Source organism: Calliphora vicina, chromosome 1, assembly GCF_958450345.1.
Source record: "Calliphora vicina chromosome 1, idCalVici1.1, whole genome shotgun sequence".
Classification (NCBI taxonomy): domain Eukaryota; kingdom Metazoa; phylum Arthropoda; class Insecta; order Diptera; family Calliphoridae; genus Calliphora; species Calliphora vicina.
Window position 1 is genome coordinate 107,865,030 of NC_088780.1, and position 20,553 is coordinate 107,885,582.

General features: G+C 29.6%; 2 protein-coding genes across 2 annotated transcripts in view; one reads left to right on the forward strand and one right to left on the reverse strand.

Moving 5' to 3' along the window:
- cysu (Curly Su) overlaps positions 1-9,047 on the forward strand; it is an 88,618-nt gene extending 79,571 nt beyond the window's left edge. Inside the window, exons 5-10 of the mRNA XM_065515461.1 lie at positions 4,643-5,031; positions 5,096-5,269; positions 6,979-7,909; positions 7,979-8,257; positions 8,331-8,427; positions 8,504-9,047. Of these exons, the coding sequence (XP_065371533.1) occupies positions 4,643-5,031; positions 5,096-5,269; positions 6,979-7,909; positions 7,979-8,257; positions 8,331-8,427; positions 8,504-8,554 (1,921 nt within the window). The 3' untranslated portion in view covers positions 8,555-9,047. The remainder of the gene's footprint in view (positions 1-4,642; positions 5,032-5,095; positions 5,270-6,978; positions 7,910-7,978; positions 8,258-8,330; positions 8,428-8,503) is intronic.
- Positions 9,048-12,858: 3,811 nt separating this feature from the next.
- Eh (Eclosion hormone) lies at positions 12,859-18,071 on the reverse strand. Its single transcript, XM_065505619.1, has 3 exons — positions 17,958-18,071; positions 13,576-13,695; positions 12,859-13,133 (listed from the first exon to the last, which is right to left on the reverse strand). The coding sequence occupies exons 2-3, from the start codon at positions 13,685-13,687 to the stop codon at positions 12,949-12,951; spliced, it is 297 nt and encodes a 98-aa protein (XP_065361691.1). The 5' UTR covers positions 13,688-13,695; positions 17,958-18,071; the 3' UTR covers positions 12,859-12,948.
- Between the last annotated feature and the right edge of the window lie 2,482 nt (positions 18,072-20,553).

The following is a 20,553-nucleotide window of genomic DNA, read 5'->3' on the forward strand; positions in this document are numbered from 1 at the left end:
AGAAAACTGATGAAGATGCTCTTAAAGATATGAAGATAAAGATGATACAGAGAACGATGATACATGTACCAAATATCATGTATTAATGATAGAATCATTACACCAATCACTGATGATTGCCTTGATTGTCTAGAGTTTTTGTGTCATGAAAATAGACTTCTTCTTTTTTTTTTTGTATTTTTATACAATATATTTTATTCATAATACATTTATTAAAGGTATTAATGTCACGTTTGAATAGTTTTTCTGTTTCAGTTGCTATTTTCATTTGTTGCCTTTGGTGCCACTACCTATATAACAAAAATAAAAAAAACATGATTTTAAAAGATCAAATAATCACGACATGTATAGATATAAAACAAACTGGTAGCACGTGACTAAATATGACAAGAATTTATGTAAGCTAAAATAAAAAAGAGCTAGCGCTAGCTTATAAATCGTCTATGAATTAAGTAGCATATAATAAAAATTAGCAAAATCTTTGTAAGTATGTGAATAGTTTTTGTGAAAGGAACCATAAATAAAATTTTAAATCATATAAAAATTCTATACTTTTCTTTAAACAATACTTTTTAAACCTTGACATATATTTGTTGATGTTAACTAAAATTCAAGAAGAAACTTTCAAAAGTTTCTTATTTTTTTGTGTAACAAAATTACACAAATAAATTGTTTATTGATTTCCTGAAAACCTAAACACAAAGATCACAGACATTCGAAATATCTCATACAATGCTAAATTAAAGAGTTCGCCCACAAACACTCTAAAATAACATGTTTTCGTAATATTAATCAACCTGATGATGATCATCATTCACGTCATTCTATCCATCTTCATCATCTTCCACAAATAATCACCTGAGCAAGTGTAAGAAAAGGCCAAAACCTCATTTATTTGTTAGCTGTTGCTGTTTGTTTTGATCACTAACAACATAAACATGCAACCCTAAAATGAAAACTAAGTAGATATTATAGATGATCATATCTAATCACATTACACTCTACATCAGGGTTAAATTAGGAATGACAAAAAGTCCTATTTGGAGCTCAAAAGTAATGTCTGTAGGTTTATCAGATGTCTGTAAAACTGATAAACCTATTAAAGTGATTCTTGATAGCACCAATGAGAAGCTCATCTACATTTAGTTAATGCCCAGCTGAGTCTATATCAGTAAAATCAAAGTTTGTACTTGTTTTAGCACAATGATTCATTTGGTAATATTTTAAACGCTATGTGTTGAGTAGGGATACCAGTCGGGACTAGATGTCAATCTTGGGATCCCGAAAAATCCCATGATTTCGAAATATCCTGGGATTCCTGGGATGTACATTTATAAAATCCTGATTTTTCGGGATCCCAAGAGTGGCATCCCTAGTGATTAGTAACATTATCTTAGAAGTAACTCTAGATCAGCAAAAAGGATATGTGATCGTCCAGTATCTCCTTCATATTTCTTTTAGCTTAAAGATATCTTTCCCGCCAAATTACAATAATTAGATCCGTCTATCCCTAGCAAAAAATAATGATTACTCATGACTTTCTTCATTACATAGCAACTTAATTACTATTTCTCACTTGACATCTTGAATGCACATTCTGTGCGGCATCAAAGTCACCCCACAAACATTTGTATAGATGTCTTTTAATAGGTCTATTACTTCTCGTGCTGAGTAACAAAAAGTCCACAAAATTCGTGAAATAGTTGGAACCAGAAGGAGTTCTATAACAAGAGGGTTAAAATGATGCCAGCTTAGAATGCAGAATATGTTCAATGAATTAATATGTTCCAAGCGTTAGCCTTGAGTTTACGATCTTGGTTTCTGCAATACACCAGTTCCGTTTTAGTTAGATTCATGTCTTATACAGATTCTATATAGTAACCAAAGGTGGCCTAAACAGTCCTTAGCATCGCAAAATCCCAGTGCTTTGCTCCTGTAATCCAGGTTACATTTTTAAATGAGACATGGGAAGATTTCCATTAGCCTTCTTAGATGCGATCTGTTCAGTTTTAGAATATTGTCTATCTAATTTTTGGATTTCTCTACAGTACTTCCTGATTAAATTCATTATACTATACAACAAAATCAAATTGTTTCCAAAATTACAATGTCCGAGCAATAAATTATGATAGAGGAGACAAAAAAAAGACACGTGTATCGCTGAAATATGCTGGACATTGTATGATAATGAAGTGGAATTGCCTAGAGCTAAGAAAAATATAATTAATGTATACTTCCTATCCAAATTTGCTATCGAAGGTAAAATAATTGAGATATTAGAGATTTTTAGTTAAACTTGAAATATTTATTTTTCATGCTAAATTTTTGGGGTACTTTGAAATACAATTCTTAATAAATGCGAAATAACCCTAGGCTCTCTTTTGCTGTGTCATATTTCTGACTTTCTGGATGAATTTTCCGTTTTGATGTATTCGGGGCCTTATTGTAAAATTTCACATTTTAACCTCTTCTTTTTTAAAAGAAGGACAAAAAAGACCCATGTCTTGAGGATTTAGAGGGTTAACATTTTCTACAAAAATGTTCTCCGTAACATTTAACAGAAATTTGCTGAACAGAGTTTATACCGAAAATGTACCGATCACATGGTTTCTTATGCCGAGTAACAATAAGAATGTGCCTGAGTTGGGAAACTTTAACCCCCTCTCAAATGAAATTCAGATGTAAACTTTCAAAACGCCGATACACGTGTCTTTTTTTTTTGTCTCCTCTATCAAAATTTATTGGTCGGTCCTTGTAATTATTTTTTGTGTTGTACAGTGTTATAAAAGTTATTTAAGATTTGGCCGAGGTGAGCGACTATCCCTTTAGTGGACATATAATGTGAGCATAAATTAGTATTTGCAATGTCTTTATTGATAAAGATAAAAAGATCATTAGCCAAAAGAACGTTTACAATATCATTATTGATATGATCACTTTTTAAAATAAATACAAGTAAGAAAGTATGGTCGGTCAAGTCCGACGATATAATTCCCTACACTGATCAAATGAGCAAACACATTTTTCTTTTTAAATTTCAATCATTTATTTTCATGAATTATTTTCGGAAGTTGGCCTTATATGGAAGCTACGACTAATTATGGACCAATCGCCATGAAATTAGGTCGTGTGATATATGTCTAAATGAAACTTATTTCGGTTGAATTTTATGTGGATACCAACATTTCTAAGAGACTTATGCTCGTTAAAGTGATTTTAGGAAGCGGGTCTTATATGGGAGCTATGGCTAATTATGGACCGATCATCATAAAATTACGTCATATGACTTTCGTATATATAAAACTTATTTGGAGCGAAATTTGTGTAGTTACCTTTATAAATTAACAGTTATGATCGATAAAGTCCAATTTCGGGAGAACATTTTTATGGGGGCTAGATGAAATGATGAACCGATTTCAGCCACTTTCAAGAGGTTCGTACTTGGGCCGAGAGAAATGCATGTACCACATTTGACCGAGATATCTTGAAAATTGCGACCTGTACTTTGCGCACAAGGTTTACATGGACAGCCAGCCAGATCGACGGACATCGTTTAATCTACTCAGAAACTGATTCGATCGGTATACTTTAAAGTGGCTGTTAGACTAATATTTTTGGGCGTTACAAATATCAGCACAAACGCATAATGATGGTATAGGGAATAGCAATCTTCACAATAATCCAACTAGTTGGAACATATTTCAGAGATAAAGAGAGATATAGGTTTAAAAATTTGTGTAATCAAGGGATGATCTTGTACAATTTAAAGAGAAACACTCTCGATCGCTTATTAAATATTCCAATTATATCCCTATTGCCCACGAACTGTACCTTCCCAGTAGTATACTTAATCGTAATATGTCGATGTATATATTACAAATCGAATGATCAACTAATCATATCCGATTTACTAAATATAAACACTGAAAACTCCCATACAACTCATCATTATTATCGTCTCAATGATCATCATGTTCAACTCATTAAGCAGCCACAGCATCATCATCATCTTCTTCAAGCCAGAAACCAAAATAAAATTGTACAAGTTGTTGTAAACAGCCACAGTAACAAAAATTGTTATGCAACAAATGTTTTTCTTGGCTGTGCAACCAAATTAAATACATTTTTTTTTAATATGCTTCAAAGCTGTTTTAGTAAAATACATACTTACGTTTTTTGTAAACAAACTAAGTTAGTTGGAGACGTAAGTTGCTAATTAATTGAAAATCGAAAAATAGTTAAAAAAAATATTCACGCAATTTTACTTTGGCAACAAATGTATCTATCTAGGTTAATAGTTGGATAATTTGTGTTTAATTCCGGTACAAGAAAGAAACAGCAATATGCCCTTTAATGAATTGTGGAGATTTGTAAGCTGAATTTTGTTCATAATTGATCCAGTGAAAAATAAATATCAAAAATATATAAGGAATTTTCTATTTTTATAATGGAACATTTACTCAGTCCTTGTTCTCATATGAGATGATGGAGTTGTGCATCTGACAGCCATATGTTCCAGAAAAGCTTCTCAGATGTTGATATAAACTGTGTCTGTTAAATTATGAAGTTTACAGCACTTAATTTTTGAAGATAAACAATTTTAGACTTATATTAATTAATAAACCTTTCTATCTACTTCCAGTTATGGTCTCTCCTATGAAGAAATCGAAAAAGGTTTACCCACCGTTGACACCTCAAAAACTCTGATACGTGAAGTCTGTCCACCTTTCTTCTCAGGAGTTGAATGTCGTCCCGGTAAATACAGACGTTTCGATGGTTTGTGCAACAATATTGAACATCCCACATGGGGTGCTGCTATGTCTCCTTTCCAACGTTTAATTGGCCCGCTCTATGCTGATGGCATAAATGCACCACGTATTTCAGTAACTGGACGTGATTTACCCTTCTCACGTGTGGTCTCGCGTACAATGCATCCCGATGATGGTTATCATGATCATGCTGGTACTGTTATGGTTATTGCTTGGGGTCAATTTATGGATCACGATTTTACTTTGACTGGTACACCATTGGGTAAGTTTTATCTTTTTAGGATCATAATTTTAAAAAGAAAATAATTAATTTTTCTCTTATCCAGATCCTATTAACCGCAATGATCCCGAAGAATGTTGTAAACGTCCCATGCACTTGAAACATCCCTATTGTAATGAGATTCGTGTGCCGGATGATGATTATTTCTATCGTCTTTTCAATGTTAAATGTATTGATTTTGTTCGCGCTTTCCCTTCACCTAGACCTGGCTGTAAATTGGGTAAGTTGTAGCCAGCAGGTGTAACTGCATTAAACTTTATTGTTGTTTTTGTTAAAATTTAATTGATTTTTGTTGGTTTGTTGTTACGGCCAAGTTTAAGCGAAAAATGCCTCTAAATGTTAAGGGCTCGCCTTAATTTTATGTTTTCAATTCTGGTAGCCAAAGTAGACATTTTGAGGCTGTTTTTCTTTATTTTTCTTTCAACTTGTGTTTTTTCATTTTTTTTAAATATTTGATACAAACGACATTAAAATTAAGCTTGGAGCTTATAAATTGTTGGTTGTTTATTGTGTTTAAACTGTCAATCATTTTATGTGGCTGCAATATTTGCAGCTTTAATGTTGAGCCACTAGAGTGAGTTGTGTCTTTTATTCTGCTTTCAATGAGTAGGCGTTTATTTAGGGGGGGATTTTAACAGCTATGTCTGTTAACGCCCATGTCATAAATTTTTTGCTCTTAAATAAAGCACATGATTTTAGTGGTAAATGTGTGAACTAACATGTATTGCTATCGAAGGTCGTTTGAAAAGGTTTCATTTGTGTGTGTATTTTATAAATTCTATGACAGTGCGGTTTGTTGTAAAACAGTTTTGCTGTGAATTATTTTTAATTCTGTGAATGTTCTTGCATTATGTTTTTAAAGATTGTGCTGCTCATAAATGTTATTTTTTGGCATGATTTTTCCTTGAGATTGTGCCTAACAAAAAACTTTATTGGCCAAACGGAAGTAAACTTTAATTAAGTTGACACCTGCATACATGGCTTTAAGGTCATAAAAATACATGTACGATGATTGTATCAGTGAGACAATGCAACTTCAGGAAAGCTTCCTTTTTAGCAATTAAGATTAAAGTTTGGTTCAATGATCAGTACTGCTACTCTATATGGATCTATTGTAGCACAAGCCATCAATTATTGCGGGTTATCGAGAATAATTTTGAATATCATCAAAATCCACAATGTCCATACAAAATACAAGCCTCATTATTTCATAGAATTTCTGTAATTGCTTCGTCAAAATGTACTTTGATTAATAAATGAGTCAAGAAAGTGTATAATCCTTACAGAAGATCAATTAGCATTTTTTATAGAGCATTTCTACATAATGTATATTCTGAAGACTCCCATAAAATATTTCTCTCAATTATTTTGTTTATGTCTTTATATCCAGGATTCTCTTTTGAATCCTATGATTTTCTCGTTAAGCTCTTTTTAGGAATTCGTTGTTGGCAATATTTAGAAAGAATGCTTGTGGAAATCATACAGATATAATTACAAAACGGAATAATCTCAAAAGACAAATATGTATCTAAAAATGTATATCTTAGTTTTCTTCTAATGACACGAGAGACTCTAAGTACTACGAATTTCCCACTGTTACAATTATTGAAAAGACCTACTTTTAGAACATGCAACCCAACGACATCCAAATTCAAAAGCAGATCACACTTATGGAACACATATTTTGGTTGACAACCGTATATATATTTTAGAGGCTTCTCTGAGTCTAAGGGTAGCGCAAGATTCCTTCAAAGACTGATTTAACTTGGTTTTAAGTAGTACATTGTATTTTTGTAGGAAAGCAGAATAAATAGACTTCGTGGAGTGAAGAATACCTACGATAATAATAATATTTATATTCTATACTTGGAGGAATTTTTTACTTTATTATAAATATTTACCTAAATCTATATCATTTAATTATTTCAGGCTCTCGTCAACCATTCAACACTTTGACTGGTGTCATTGATGCCAATACCGTGTATGGTGTAAATGAGAAAAACGCTCGCAAATTGCGCACTGGTTATGGTGGTTTGCTACGCATGAACCCAGTCTTCAATGAGTATGGTCTTAAAGATTTGTTGCCACTCAAATTAGACATTCCCGATGAAGGTTGCACCAGACCCAACAAGAGCATGTTCTGTTTCGAAGCCGGTGAGATTCGTGTCAATGAACAATTGGTACTGACCTGCATGCACACTTTAATGGCCAGAGAACACAATCGTTTGGCTACCGGTTTGTCTCAGATCAACAAGCACTGGGACGATGAGACTCTATTCCAAGAGTCCAGAAGAATTAACATTGCCATTGTACAGCATGTGACCTACAATGAATTCTTACCCATTTTGTTGGGCAAAGAAGTTATGGAGAAATTTGGTTTGGTTTTGCAAAAAGATGGTTATTGGGATGGCTATGATTCCAAGGTAAATCCTGGTATTATTGATTCGTTTGCTGGTGCTGCTTTCCGTTTCGGCCACTCGTTATTGCCAACAGCTGTAGAACGTTGGTCAAAGGCTCATAAGTTTATTGCCTCAAAGAGATTGTCTGATTTGATAAGACGTCCTTATGATTTGTACAGAGCTGGTGTTTTGGATGAATATTTTATGGGTTTAATGAATCAAGTGGCCCAGGCTATGGACGATTCAATAACACAAGAAGTAACAAATCATTTGTTTAAGAAAGAAGGTGCTAGATTTGGTATGGATTTGGTGTCGTTTAATATGCAACGTGGTCGTGAATTTGGTATACCCGGCTATATGGAATTCCGTAAATTCTGTGGTCTACCCACCTCGAATACCTGGGATGAAATGTTTGGTTCTATGCCCAATGACACCATTGTGAGATATCAATCGATATTCGAGTAAGTTTAATTAAGAATTTATGGGCAAATTAAGAAGAAAATATTAAGTAATTGTTAATTTTATTGTAGACATCCTGCTGATATTGATTTATGGTCTGGTGGTGTCTCTGAGAAATCTTTGCCCGGTTCTATGTTGGGTCCCACTTTTGCCTGTGTCATTGCTACCCAAATGAGTTATATAAGACGCGGTGATCGTTTCTGGTATGAGTTGCCCAACCAGCCCTCATCTTTCACACCTGAACAATTGCAGGAAATACGCAAAGCCAAATTATCACGTTTGATATGTGATAATACAGATTTAATAGATACAGTACAAATATATCCCATGGTATTGCCCGATCATGAAATGTAAGTTTGTTTAAAAAAATATAATATGCAAATGATCTTACTGAATTTATTTTATTTTACTTTAAATTTCTAGTAATCCCCGTGTGCCTTGTAAGAGTGGTATTATACCCTCCATTGACTTAACAAAATGGGCCGATTATGCTAGTCCCGATATCGCCTCACCAGTTTTTGTAAGTATTTTTTCAATTACTGATCTAATGAATATTAAGAACAAATTAATTTATAATTAATTAATTTTCTTTGCAGAACTATATAAATGAAATTCCCGATACTTTGCTAAACTTCCGTAAGAAGTAATCGATAATACCCCAGTCCCAGCATTTCTTTTTATTGTTAAATACTCAAGGAGCATTATATTCATACTCCCTCCCAAATCATCATTTTATTTTTCTTTTACTCTTCGACACACATTTCTCTTATACATTTTTTAACTTATTAAAAGTCGTCGTCGTCTTCTACTTATTTACTCTCATTTCTATTCTAAGTCAATGTTATATTTTTTCTCTTATACATGTGTTCTTAGCATTTTTCTTCATTATAAATATGAATATTTGAATGAATATTTTTTAGTTTCACTTGCTTACGTCATAATTGTTTATTTTTGATTATTTTGCAATGAATAATTTTCATTTATTTTACGTTTTAATTATTTTTTGTGTATATATTATTTTTAAATAGTAAAAATTTGTTTAAGTATTTTTTTTTTCATTGTAATCATTATTTTGTTTATACATTTAATAATAACAATTTATACAAACAATAAAATTAAATAATATATATAAATAAAAAAGGTATATTCTTTCGTAGATCGAGATGTAGAACATCACTTCCGTGTAAAAGGTTCCAATTTTATTGACTTTTTGAGTAACGAACGAATCATAACTGAGAAATATTCAAGTCAATAGATTGTGAACAGGATATGCGACATCGTAGGTGTCCAGATGTACTGGATTTTATGTTTGGAGTATTATATGCTTTTTGAGATCATTAATGAAAAATTCTAATTACAGCAGTCGCTTACGATCGAATACTTATCCGAACGAGCGAGTTTTTTTATTTTTGAGATTCTCTCTCTCACAAATAAGCGTTTATTTATAGGAGTATCTCAGGCTTTAGTTTATCAATTAAAAAATACTAATGAATTATTCACTTTACTAACTCGTTCGTGAAGGATTGCAAGGAATGGTACAGTGTGCTTAATTCTCCTCTAGCCCGTAATTCCGTAATGTATATGATTCTTCACGCTTTAAGAATTTTGGCATCGATTTGTTAGGAAATACTTTTGCTCTTTACAGCATATTATAACATATGTACTTTAGTACAGTGTCGATGACCAGATTAATACTAATGGAATATATGGGGTAACCTTGCCCAACACCAAACTTAACATTGCACTATAGTTCAAAGTATCACTTTTTCCGTGCGAAATTCAAATTTCGAAGTTGTTAGTATTCATCATTTTTTGTTGTCAACCTGTTACTAAAACTCCAATGCAATCAAAATCGCAATTGATTTTTGTAAAGTACAAAATACGGCTTGACAGCACGCCTTCAAAGTCTAAGTTTCGATACATTTTTAAAAATTTGTGAATAGTATCAATATTATTTTGTAACTTTTAACAGTTAATTGTGGAAAGTGTGTGAATAATTTAAATAATATTTAAAATGGAAAACAACGAGACGTCTAAGTACTTAATTTTTCTTTTCTAAATATTTGGAAACTATTTCCCTTTATATTAAAAATTACAGTTTTTAAACATAACCTTAAAGTAATTTCTTTTGATTACAAAACTTTAACTTTATAGAAGCTTTTAAAAAAATGTTAACGTTTCTTAAACTTGAAATAAAAAGAAATAAATATATTGAAATGTTGTGAATTCATTTCTTCATTTTTGCGCTTTCTGAGTAATTTAATTTTTTCTAGGTTACTGTGCTATAAAAAAATAAACTTTTTGAAATTTGACTAAAAGAACGCCCAAAAGACACAAAGTATGATGCTATTATTAAATATATTGTGAAGAAAATTAGTGCTCCTGTTATTCCTAAGGGCTGTAAGAAATTATTGGATGAAAAAGTCCGCCATTTTGTCTACAATTATTTAAAAGTAAAATGTCAAAAATGAAGAAGAAAGGAAGATAATTTTCGAAATGAAAACACAATATGGCGTAATGGTGATATATGCTTTCAGATTTGTATCTAAGGTTACCAATGACATCCACAGTACACAAGGTATTAATACATTCGAAGCAGATGATAGAAAACACAGACGAAGAAATAAGATCGTTTTAAAAATTGAACATACCCGAGGTGTCCTACTATGGGGACCCCTAGTCGCGGTCAAAATTTAAACTCGTCAACACTTCTTCTCTGCGCATGTCAAATTTTATTCAAATCTAACTAAGGACTAAGGATTTAGAAATTACAGATTTATTTCCCTCTTTTTTTTATATACCACTGTGCGAAGTTTTATCTGATACTTCAATTAATATGTTGAATCAAATGTGCTTACAAAATTAATTACTGATTCAACTAATTTGACTGAAAACTAATATGAAATAAATTTTTTCTAATCAAAAGCAATGAATTTACTTTATTTTTCTCCTGATGGGTCGACAAAGGGTTAATTTTTTCTTAAATTTGTTGAAAATATAAGTATTTCTACCTATGGTCCAATTTTAGCATCAAACAGTAGAATACTTTAATAGTTATTAATTTCGCACGGAAAAAGTGATACTTTGAACTATAGTGCATTGATTGAATGTTAATGCTATCGTTAACAAAGTAGTGAGAGTATACGAGTTTTTCAGGGGATCACTGAAGTTCTTCCTGGAAATGCCGCTTGCTTACAGCGGATGTCGAGAGTCAGAGAATGTTTTCAAACACTTTGTAGCCTATATGTTGTACGATGTAATAGTTTTGTGAAAAAAACATGTCTAACAAAAGTATAATAAGCATATTTATAGGAGAAACAGGTAGAATGGATAAAAAATTAATAAAAGTTTCCAAAAAAATAGCTCATACTGGTTTCAGAAACTCAGATGACTTGTAAACACAATAATGGGTCAACTGTCATTTCAAAAAAATCGATAAGTGTATAAAAAAAATCTTATATTTTGCGAAAAATTAAAAAATTCATAAATCGTCATTTTAGCAATTTTACAAAAAATTATAAATTATTTAACCTAGGCCCCATACAAATGTCCTCCGGAAATTGGATTTTATCGGTCATAAATGTTAATTTATAAAGGTAGCTACACAATAAGTTCTATATATACGGAATTCATGTCACCTATTTTTATGATGATCGGTCCTTAATTAACCATAGCTCCCATATAAGGCCCGTTTCCGAAAATCAATTTAACGACCCTAAATCTCTTCAAATTGTTGATATCCACATTAAATGCAACAGAAATGAGATTCATATAGGCATAAATCACACAAGACCTAATTTCATGGTGATAGGACCATAATTAGTCACAGCTGCCAAATAAATGCAAACTTCCAAAAATCATTAACGGAAATAAATTATTGAAATTACAAAAAAAAGTTTTCTGATTCCGTTTGATTTTGTTAATATATTTGTATATAATTCCGAATATAATTTGGCAATGTTTTGTATATTTAAACAAAACTCAATTTTTTAGTAAAGAAATAATTAAAAAAATTGAGCAGAATAGATAATTATAAGCCAATATTAACCCTCCGTTGGTCGCAATCATTTTCAATCGAGACTAGTCGCAATGTATCAAATTGATATCAATAAAAGAAAGGCGCGTTTGAAAATAATCTCTTCACTTTTTATTTCGAAAACATAAAAACAATATTAAATTCAAAGTATTTAAAAGAATAATACAAATAAAATTGCAGTACATATAACTATTTTTTTTATCAAAAAATAGCTTTAAACTTAGGGTGTTTAAAAAAATTTACAAAAATCAACCAGATCAGTTGCGAGTAACGGAGGGTTAATTAAGTGGTTTCATTCCGAAAAAATAAACGTTTTACATTTTTTGAAGTAGCTAAATGCGGAAATAATTATTATATTTTCGATTTGATTGAAATTCTGCGACAGGGGGGGGGATAATAAGACACCAATTGTTAAAGTTTTAAGATAATATTTTTATTACTATTATTGTTTTAAAAAAATGTACATTTCTTTACACAATTTTTAAGCTTATAAACTAAAAAAGATTAGGAACTATTATTTGGCATATTTGTAATAACTATTATGTATACGAAGCAAATACAGACATAACTGATCATTTAATTTTAAAATCTAATAGAATTTTGAAAAAAAATGTCCAGTCATGAAAGTATTTACTGTTGAAATTAAAACTAAAGCCTGAGTGTATGCTAAATAAAACTTGTAGCAACTAAAATCACAATTAAATAATAATAAATAAATTCACACATGTGGTAAATAATACAAACAAAATCACAGCACAACTCAATTAAAATTAAGGAAAAAAAAGTAAACTAGTTAACTTTGGTACCAAAAGTTAACCAAGTTTTTGGTTACTTTTTCGTATACATATTTAAAATTACATTGACCTTAATTTATATATATAAATAAATAAATTAATGAGTTTGGTGGTTATTTTTTTAAGTATCGTTTTCATCATTATCGTTATCGTTAGGTAGGATATTATCACATTTCATCATATCAACAAATCAACCTTGTTTTCTCTCTATTTATTCCAAAGCATTTAGGAAAGGAGCTATGGAGCCAATATCTTCACAATCGGGTATAGCTTTGCCCTTGAATTTCAGACAGGATTCAGCACAGGTTTGACCTTGGAAGTAATCGCCAAACATTTTCTTACATTGGGCACAGTTATTCAAACAAATTTGAATGAAATCAATGCCCGACATGGTGTCTAAAGAGGAAAAAATGGTAAGATGGATGTTTTTTATTAATAAAAGTAAAATATAATAAAGTGAAATTAAATGCATATTGAATAATTTAGTACTGTAAACTATTAAAGAAATTTGTAATTTATAATGTTTGAAAAAAAGCTATATTATGCTTAAAAGTTTTGCAGGATCGATGGTTTATTTAGGAACTACTGAGATATTATAAATCTCTAATCATTTTTCAGGGAAATTTGCATTGAAAAAAATTAAATAAAAAGATCTTTAAGATCCAAGCAATTAACTTTCAATATCAAAACAATAAAGAGCTTTACATTTCAGTTTATTTTGAACAGTTATTGGGAGAATTTCTTATTAGAAATATTAAAAATTATGTTCTAAATTATTTTCCAATTTCACTTAATTTTACTACAATTGATGTTATAACAAATTTAATTTTAAACTTACCAAAACGTTTGCCGTAGTGTCCAATGGAAGGTAAGGCCTGACTGACTTCAATTAGGCAACAGCTAATGGCAATGATTGCTACAGCAATGACTACAGTTTTTGAGGAGAACATTTTTAAGGCTGTGAAAAAGACAAATTTTATTCACACATTCATATATTATCACTTTTAATTCAGTTTATTCCAATTACAAGTCAAATAAACACAATTTTATTTCAATGAACTTAACACAGATTTCGTTTTGCAAAGTCTTTTTTTTACACAATTTTTAACAGACGTTATGTTTTTCAATGCTGTAATGTTTGTTTTAAAATAAAATATTTTATTAATTTACATGGCCTTATGTATGAAAAAACCACCATTGATTCTTTGTAAACAAATTAATTCATTTTGTATTTTTTTTTTCTCCCGAGTCTACTTTGTAGCTTTTTTCTGTGGGCAAGAAAGCAAATGAGCCAGAAAAAAGTACCAAATCAAGTTGTAATTTTTTAACGCATGTGTAACTTGAAATGATTGCCGGCTTTGTTTCAGTTTAATATTGTTTTACGTATTAATATTGTTTTACGCAAAAATTTAATGGTTAATTAGCATCTGTACCGGTTGATACACGGAGAGAAAATGTAAGTAAAATAGATTGAAGAAGACATTTGTTTAAAAAATAACATATGTATATTTCTGTAAGCTTTCAACAGCTTTAGCAAATAAGCTTAGTTTAGTTTAAAAAGCTTAACAGAGTAGTCAACTAGGTTTTTTTTCAACCCCCTTTTTATTTATTTATAATGAATTAGTGCATTTGAAAACTATATCAAATATATACGATTTTTTGTTTTGCTGAAAAATAACTTTATGAAAATGTTCTTTTAAAGCTTTGAAATATAAGCTTAAACATAAAGATCTTTAAAATTATACAAAACTTTTTATATTTTCATTTAACTAAGCATTTAAAACATTGAAATTATGCTGATATTGCCACTCACAGCTTTGAAAAGCTCTTTAAACTCAGTTAAGCTTTTAATTTAAATTTTGAATTGAAGTATCATCCACATTTGTCTCAGTGTATAAAGTAGCTGATTTTGTAACTGGATTTAATTAATATAATTCGTATTTAAAAGGCATTTAAGCTGCTTAACATGTTTAATAGTTTTATGTGAGTTTTACGGGTATGCAAATTTGTTTTTACTTAGAAGAAATATTATTTCTTTCAAGCACAACGTTTAATGATCCCCACGTGAGTGTCGGTAGAAAACACGCTGAAAATTAACATTGAAGCAAAAGCTACTTTAGTTCTTAGAGTATTTATGGGTCAAGTTTTTCTAAGAATTTCGTAGAAGGTTTATATGAATAAGGTTTTATTTACATTGATTTGATATAAGTACTTGTTAATTTATAAGCAGAAATTATTAACACAATCACAGAGTTCTTTAAAAAGAAGTCTTGACTGAAACCTGGCACTTATCAAGCAGAATTGTAGACTATTGATTCTTTTAAAAAAGTAAAATACTTTAAAATTATTCTTGATGAATAACTTAATTGGAATGTGTCACAATTACGGATCGATTTATTGGAAATACTAGGTTTATAGCAAAGTGTTTTGTTATTAATATTATCGAAGTCAAGTTTAGATTTAGTAGATGCTGAGAGCAAAACAATAGATATTTTGTTTGGTAAATTGATGTCCATCTGTCAAATATCTGCCAATTGTTTTTGGTATACCAGCTATCAGCCGATATTTATCAGCTTATCAAAGACACAATAACCAATTAAGCGAGGACACAAGACAGTGTAGCATTGAGAATTTTCGGAATGATTTTCTGCTACTCATGTTGTTTGAAGTGTTTTGCTTATATTTAAGTGCATATACATATAAAGGTGACTGTAAAAGCGAATTCAAGAAAATTGCAGTAAATTTATTAATTATTTAAATATGGGGTTTAACGTGCTCTTATCTGAACGAAGTGAAGTATTTATTAGGCACCGACTTGACAGTGATCTATGAGAGTTTTTATTAAAATGTTCGAAGTCAATTTTAGACCCAAAAATAGATGTCGAGAGCAAGGCAACACACATTAGACATAATAATATCAGCTTATCAAAGACATTTAGTCAAGACGATAATATCAATTTTGCAAAGACACAATGTTGCGTTAAAAATTTTCGACAGGATTTGATGCATATCAAATAGTTTGATGTGTAATCATGTACGTAATTGTAAACGCATATTAACAAGATAGTTATTTTAATTTTGAACCGATATTTCTTCATTATTGTGAGCTTTATTTTGATTATTTGGAAAAGCAGCTTTCCACAGCTATTATTAAATCGATTAAAAGAAATTGATTCTAAGTCTTTTGATATGAATGTTGCACCAATATTAGTGGGCTTTACAAACATAGTGATGTACAGTGGAGAATATCAAATGAAGCATTTCTTTTGTATTTAAGATTTATAAAACCAGAAATTTTTCATTTGAAATATTTATAAACTTCTTGTTAAACACAGGACGTGTAGTAGTAAATCGTTTACTGTGTACTTTTAATGTATTCAGTTTGAACATTACCTAAGTCATCATGTTAAAAACTGAATGACTACTAGTAGAATTTTTAAAATTTTTCTGATTCGAAAACTTTTTACAAGTTATAGAAACGGGGTACAGATCAGTTATTTGATTAACGATCATTATTCAATCGATTTAGAATGTGATTCTAAGTCGTTTAATATCATTATTTTACTAAGATCAAATGAAGCATATCCTTTGTTTCTGATATTTATAAAACCAGATCGGTTATTAGATTAACGGACATTATTAAATCGATTTGAAAAGTGATTAGAAGATTCTGTACAAACATGATGATTATGTATGGTGGAGTAGAATGTAAAATGAAGATCAACTTTTGTTTCTGTACTTTGTGAGACCAGATCACTTACTACTCATATTTATTAACTTGTATGTACATATTTTTCAATTGTTGCCACTGTACTATAATTTGAATATTTATTAGAGCAGAAATAAACAAAATCCAGCTTGCACTGGTGTTAATAGCAAAACTTCAATTTTAATTACAAGATCGCCATAACAGTTAAATTATGTATTTTTAATTTAATTAAGATTATTGTGCAAAACAAATAATAGTCGCAATTAAATGACTAATATGACAAATATTAATGTTAAAAGTATTTCCTAGCAGCTCATAAATTCTAAAACAGGTTTAAACAATTTTCTCACGTTTTAAATGCAAATTAAAAACGTAGTATTTTTGTTAATAAATCTTTAACATTATTTTTATTTAATTTTATGTTTTGATAAGAAACCAACAACAATGTTAAACAAAATGTTTAAAAATACCATAAATATTTAAATTTATTTAAGCGCGTGGCAAAAACTAAAAATACCACCACAAAAGCCATTAAATTAAAACATCCAGTTTTGGAAAAAATAAAAAAAAAAATTACGACTGTGAGAAATGTAATGGTATTCTTGGACAACTAGAGCGTGTATGCTGATTGGCGTCAATCAAGATCCGTTTCATTGATTATTAAACGGTGTAATTAAGTAAAAGTAAAAAAATCGTCGTGAAGAACGATTTATTTTATGATTTCTTGTAAACAAAGCCAAGTTGTTTTGCATTCTTTCGGTTCTTCTTGAACCATATTTTATTTTCTTAAATGACATTTTGTTTGTGTTTTCCTTTTTTAGTACATTTCCTGATGTCAGTAATGTTGTCTGGTTGTTTCTGTTTTCCAATATATTGTTGTTTAAAAGGGGATTTTTTGTTTTTACTCGTAAATTGTTTACAATAAACTATTTTAATTGCAATTACTGGAAATATTTCTGAGAGGTGGTAAATACAAATAATTATTTATAATCACTGCTACATCACGTTGTTGAAGTGGTTAATAGCGCTTGGTTATTGTAAAACTGTATATCAAATGCGAGCTTGAAATCCACAATATTTTAATTTTAAAACTTTGAGATCGTATATTGATCAAGTGGCTGTAAAAAGTTTTGTGCCAGTTTAGCATTTTTAGCTTGATTTAATACCTTCAATTAACTGTCCAATTACTGACATAACCGTTCAATTGATTTATTGAATTCAAAACGTTTAAATTCTATTTTTAATAAAATAATTTTGTCTGATCTTTTAACACAAGTTCAATAAAAAAGTCAATAATCTTTTTTTTTTATATAAAAAAAATAAAGAAATGTGTAGGTGTCTCTTTTGTTGTGGCTACTGTCATCTTAAAATGGCCGGTAATTCACAAATTTTGCTAATTATTTATTGTATGTTCAAACAAACGTGTTTACTTGACTTGATTTTTTTGCACATTTTTTTTTTGTTTTTAATAATTTTTATATTGCTTAATTACTACACGAATTAAAACTCACTTGATATTTTTGATAAGAGTTGGTTTGGATTTCGTTGGTAGTTTGTTGGCTTAAACAACTAGTGTTTGTTAAGACCGTGTATTTGAAACTGATGTGTTTTGTTTTAACAGACCTGGGTTTTTATAGTAAAAATTCATCTTGGGATTTTGTATTGATTGGTTTTTTTGCAATTAGAATTTCAATCGGAAGCTGTTTGCTGAAGTATTTTTGTACTTAAGTATCATTTTAAGTTCATTATTTGAATAATTGAATTTTATTTTTACTTCCGATTTGTTTGCCAAATATGTAGTATATTCTAAAGTGAAATTCTTCACGGGGGTGTATTAAGATAGATTTTTGTTTCACTTATGTGTAATTACCTAAAATAAGGGGTTAGACTTTTCAAATATGTGTGGCAAAGGGTTCTTAATAACGTTAGGTTCTTAAATCAATTAAATTTATGACAATAGTTTTGCTGAATATGAACGAACATTGTATATTTAACTCCTTAAGAATTCATACACTCATAATATAAAAAATCGAATTAAAAATAGTTTTTATTCTTCATTTATCCATATACATATGGATGTTTAAATAAAAAATATATAAATTTTCTGACATCGATAAGCCATTATAACTTGATACCAAGAATTCAAAAATTTCACAAAACCAAAAATTTAAAATTTTCCAAAATTTTTTAAACGAAATTTAAAATTTTCTAATATTTAAAACATTTTTTTAATCTGTTTTCCATCACAAATTTTTTAAAATAATTTCTTAAAAAACATTTCATTTTAGGCTATATTCTAATATTTTAATTTAAATTATATCTTTGGATTGCTTATTTAAAATTTTGTAATTTTTAATTATTGAGACATTATTAACCCTTATGATATCTGGGGTCAGAACAGTCCAAGACAGTCTAACTTTACACTAAAAATTATTAAAAATATAAAGCAGATGAAATTAAGAGAATATGTATACTAGGGAGGCCCTTAATAAACAAAAGTTGGATTTTGGCCCAGTTTAGTGAACATTGCATTATGGTCCCTAATCGATTTTTTTTGGCAAAAATTAAAAAAAAAATTTATAAAATGTTAAAAATTAATTTATTTTCCTAAAGACACACTCCAAGCAATCAAGAAAAAATATTAAAAAAACAGTTGGAAAAACTGCCGGTCTGCTAGGCTTTCAAAGTTGAAACTTTAAACACGTGTTCTTAAATAAGTGTTAAAACAGTGTTACAATTGTATAACGAGCAAACCTTAAAAAACAAAGCTATAAAGTATTTCAAAAATGGCAAATGTAGCCCAAGGTAAGCAGTTTCATGGTATATTTTTGAATTTTATTTTTGTTAAGTTCTTGTCGTAATTCTTGATATTGTGATTGTGTAGTTTTGTAGTCTCGCGATAACCTATAAGTTCCTTGGACCAAAAGTTGTGTTTGGGCACGAACTTGCATGGAAGTTTAAATGTGAAAGTGTTCGCCAAAGTGTGTATTCATATTTCGCCAGCATTTTTCAGCAAACTCACACAATTGTCATTTTATATTAGCACAATTTTTGATTACCCGTACCGAAATGCTTTCGAATTGGACAACAAACGGGTGCAAATATGATGTACTAATAGAGTGGGTTCTTCAAAAAATCAATAAAAAATCAGATTATTAACAAAAAAAAAAAAACAAATCAAACAAAATGTATATAATTTTCTTTTACATATATAATAGTTCAGTTTGGATACCTTCCCATTTAGTGGGGGTAGAGTGTGGGCGTGGTCCAATTGATTATTTTTTGTTTAAATTTATTTATATGCCATGGAAATTAAATGTGCTGAAACTAAAAGCTCTGACATGATTAATTTAATTTATGCCATAAAAATTCGAATTGAAAACATAGTCCATTGGTTAAAAAAATCATCCTGAAAAATGTTTAGGTAAATCGGTTTGGGTTAAGGCGTGCGGTGCCACAAGCCCTCTGAAGTTTTGAGATGCATTTACAAGGGGAAAAATGCATTTTTTTCAGCTTTTGTAAAAAATTTGGCATTAAAAAATTACTTTTGCAATTTAATTTAAATTAATAGAAATGTGTATGTAATTGTCGTTGTAATGAGACATCAAAAACAGAAATTCGTTAAAAAATGTTGAAGTTATTAAAAACAATGAATTAGAACAATGAATGTAGGGACAAAATTAATATATTTTGAGAAATATTAAAGTAAAAGCTCATGTTTACTTAAAATATATCCATATATATGATATTCGCAGGTATGACCAAAAAAAATTATTTTTTTAACAGCAGTTTCGAAACTTTATTTTCGAATTTTTAAAAATTTAGTTAAATAAATTTCAGAATTTTTGTATCATAACATTGGGATTTATTATTTATCCATATATATGATATTCGCAGGTACCAAAAAAAATTATTTTTTTAACAGCAGTTTCGAAACTTTATTTTCGAATTTTTAAAAATTTAGTTAAATAAATTTCAGAATTTTTGTATCATAACATTGGGATTTATTGAGAATATAATAGGGGATAAAAGTATGAAAAAATTATGATAATATCTCTATAGATTTCTGCGATTTAAATTTTGCAATTTTCGAGAAAAACAAATTAT

Coding starts and splice junctions, on each gene's coding strand:
- Eh (XM_065505619.1), bottom strand. CDS start 13,687: ATGTTCTCCTCAAAAACTGTAGTCATTGCTGTAGCAATCATTGCCATT. Junction 13,134..13,575: donor ACACTACGGCAAACGTTTTG/GTAAGTTTAAAA, acceptor TTTCCTCTTTAG/ACACCATGTCGGGCATTGAT.